This window comes from Alligator sinensis, unplaced genomic scaffold (assembly GCF_000455745.1).
Source record: "Alligator sinensis unplaced genomic scaffold, ASM45574v1 scaffold829_1, whole genome shotgun sequence".
NCBI lineage: Eukaryota > Metazoa > Chordata > Crocodylia > Alligatoridae > Alligator > Alligator sinensis.
Window position 1 is genome coordinate 1155097 of NW_005842399.1, and position 2925 is coordinate 1158021.

At 40.3% G+C, this 2925-nt stretch overlaps 1 protein-coding gene across 1 annotated transcript in view; it reads right to left on the bottom strand.

Annotated features, from left to right (window-relative positions):
- Positions 1 to 672, bottom strand: part of NTNG2 (netrin G2) — a 69709-nt gene extending 69037 nt beyond the window's left edge. Inside the window, 1 exon segment of the mRNA XM_006029814.3 lies at positions 1 to 672. This exon segment is cut by the window's left edge and continues 11 nt beyond it. Within this exon segment, the coding sequence (XP_006029876.1) occupies positions 1 to 154 (154 nt within the window). The 5' untranslated portion in view covers positions 155 to 672.
- Positions 673 to 2925: the final 2253 nt, after the last annotated feature.

Here is a 2925-nt window from a genome sequence, read left to right on the forward strand (position 1 = left end):
CTAGCGCATAGTCCTTCATTCGCATGGCCCTGGGCTGGCAAGCATAAAACTCCCATGACGGTCCGTTGTCTGTGGTCACCCAGGATTTGCAAATGTCATAGTGTCCCATGGCCAGTGGGAGACAGTGCAGCAGAATAGCAACCAGGTGCAACATGGCAGCTGAGACCAAGGACAGGGTCCCTGGGCAAGGGAAATGCCTACAGTCCTGAGAGAGGCAGCTACCGGATTAGGGGGTGCTGTCAGGATCAGCATGGAAACTCCTCATCTAAAAATCCTGTAGTTTAAGGAGGTCCTGGAGACGAGAACAAGCGGCCCAGTTCTGCGTGCTGCGTTCAGACGTGGCAAGTCCGCAGGGATGGAAGCCAAGTTTGCAAGTCAGTTGCTTTGGAGAATTGCAGTTTCCAAAATAGCTGATCAGCTGGCAAAAGTCTTCCTTAACTTCATTTTTTTTTTCTTTGCATAAAAGATCTTCCAAATCAGCGTGAAAACATCTAGAGGTGACTCCACTCAATCAATAAAACTATCAAGTTCTGATTCTATGATGAAATTTGATAGGAGAAGAAAAAAAAAAAAAATCAGAAAGGCTAATGTGATAGGTCAGGATCAAGTTCTCTCTAACCTTATTCCTCTCCTACAAATGGGTAGCTTTTTCAAGGGCCCTCGGTGGCGGTGGTGTGCTTTAAATAATGTAGGGCTTAAAAAAAAAAAAAAAAAAAAAAAAAAAACCAAGGGAAACCCCCCCCCCCCCACCTTTATTTAGAAAATATTATAACATTACTGTCTAGGTAACTTGGAAATGTGAGCCTCTTTGGAGCTAAACTTTCCTTCTGTTGAAGGAAAACCTCTCTGACCACACAGACTGTGAGTAAATTGAGCAAGTCGTCTGAAAAGCCTGTTCTGTGGTTGCTTTATTGACAATAGAAGCACCAACTTGCTTTCTTCTGCGTTACTTCTGCTTCTTGAGTTGGTGGCAAGGTGCTGACTTCGGACAAGTTCTGGCTGATGCTACCCGGCAGCAATTTAGCGCCCAGTTTCCAAATCTTCAGCTATTCGCCATCCTGCTATCTGAAGTCTCCTTTTTCTTTCATTGCAAGGGAACAGGGAGAGCTCATTAGCAAGCAGCACCTGCAACAAATTAAAAGACAAATTAGCTGGAAGAAACAGAAAAGTTGCAACAACAAAAATTTGCAAGAACAGAGCTCTCTCCTCTGAAATGCACAACAATTAGGCCGTGCTTCCTAAGAGTCAGGAGATAACAGCCCTTTTTTAAAAAAAAAAGAGGAGGAGATATACAACTTTAATAACAACATCCATATTGAAATGCTTATGGCTGTTGTACTGCTGGGGAGGTTCCTGTGAGTGCTGTTTCATCTAAGGTATCTGATTTTTTTTTATTATTTATTTATTTATTTATTTTTATTATTTATTTATTTTAAACCTGTGTCAGAACAACAGTAGCTCTAATGGGTCTTTAAATAACATCAAGAAGAAATGACGGGTCATTAAAAGATGGAGAATGGAGGAGGCATATAGAGGGACACAAGGATATACATATACAGACCAACTGATGGTCTTACAAAAAGGAGCAAATAAATAGGACAGCTGGGCAGACTCGTACATTGTCCACTGCCCACCCGCATGATATATTTGTACAATAACGTTTAATAAAAAAACAAATTTCAAGTACTAACAACATTTAAAATTCACCAAGTACACAAACAGTGATGTCTTCTCTCGGGATTCATTTCATATTAAAGCTACATATTTTTTTGCAATCTACTGGAGCCATAAAAATCTTAAGTAATCACAAAACAAAATGACTGAGGAGGAGGTGGGGGGAGATGGGAGCCAACCCTTCTGTCTGCATTAATTCTAGGGCCGAGCTATGGCGAGGGAAGGTGTGCTGTCACAACGAAAACTTGACTGCTCAATAATTTCACTTCCATCTTACCCTACAACTTTTTTCCTCCAGGTTGTAAAGATGTCTCTGTCTGAATCGAGTGCTCGGTGTTTGCTCTCTCATAAAGCTGGGTTACTGTGCAAAACTCTCTAGGTTAACAGATGCATTGATCCGTGATGGGGGGGATTCATACATCTGTGCTTACATCTCCCTTCCCCCCCCCCCTTTTTTTCTTTGAAGGATTTCTGATTGAGATGAATGAGCACAGAAAAGAGAACCCACCGTTCATGCTTCATCTCTAGCTCTTCAAAGGGGCGCCTATTATAGCTTAATTGGCCCTGAACAAACTCCCAGAGAAAAAATTGTCTGGCTGCTATTTTTGTGTTATGAGTAAATGTAGTAAAAATAATAAAATGGTGAGGTGCAGAGGTGTCTCTAAGCCCTGCTGACATCAGAGCTGTCTTTTCAATTATAAAAAGTCAGTTCCTAATTATTGCATCAAATTAGTCACTGTCAACTATTTAGTAGCATCATGGAGAAGAAGCAATTTCATTATGACATAGAAACCAGGCATGATAGTTTAATGAGCACTGTATGCTGTTATCTTTTAAGGATCTATTTTCAGCCAGGAAAAAAAAAAAAAAATCACATTTTGCACTTGAACGATTGACAGAGGGGAAAACTTAAGGAACAAAGAATCTATAATGTCTATTAGTTGCTTTGTTGTCATGTTTGCTAAATGTCATAGCTTCCCAAGGAAACAAATATGCCTAGAAATATATTTATAAGCAGTCAATCAAACGGGCATGTTAAATTTGTGGTGTCAACGTTGTAACATTACAGCTGCTTTGCAGAAATAGTTGCACAAGGCAGCTTGGATATCACAGGGCATCAAACAAACTAGAGAGAGAATCTTTTTGAAGTCAAGGTTTTTGCCCTGGATGGTTTGGTTTTGTCCTTGGAAAATAAATCTTCACCTGATATTATTAAGAAACTGCAGTTCAGGGGAACAAATGGAATCAATG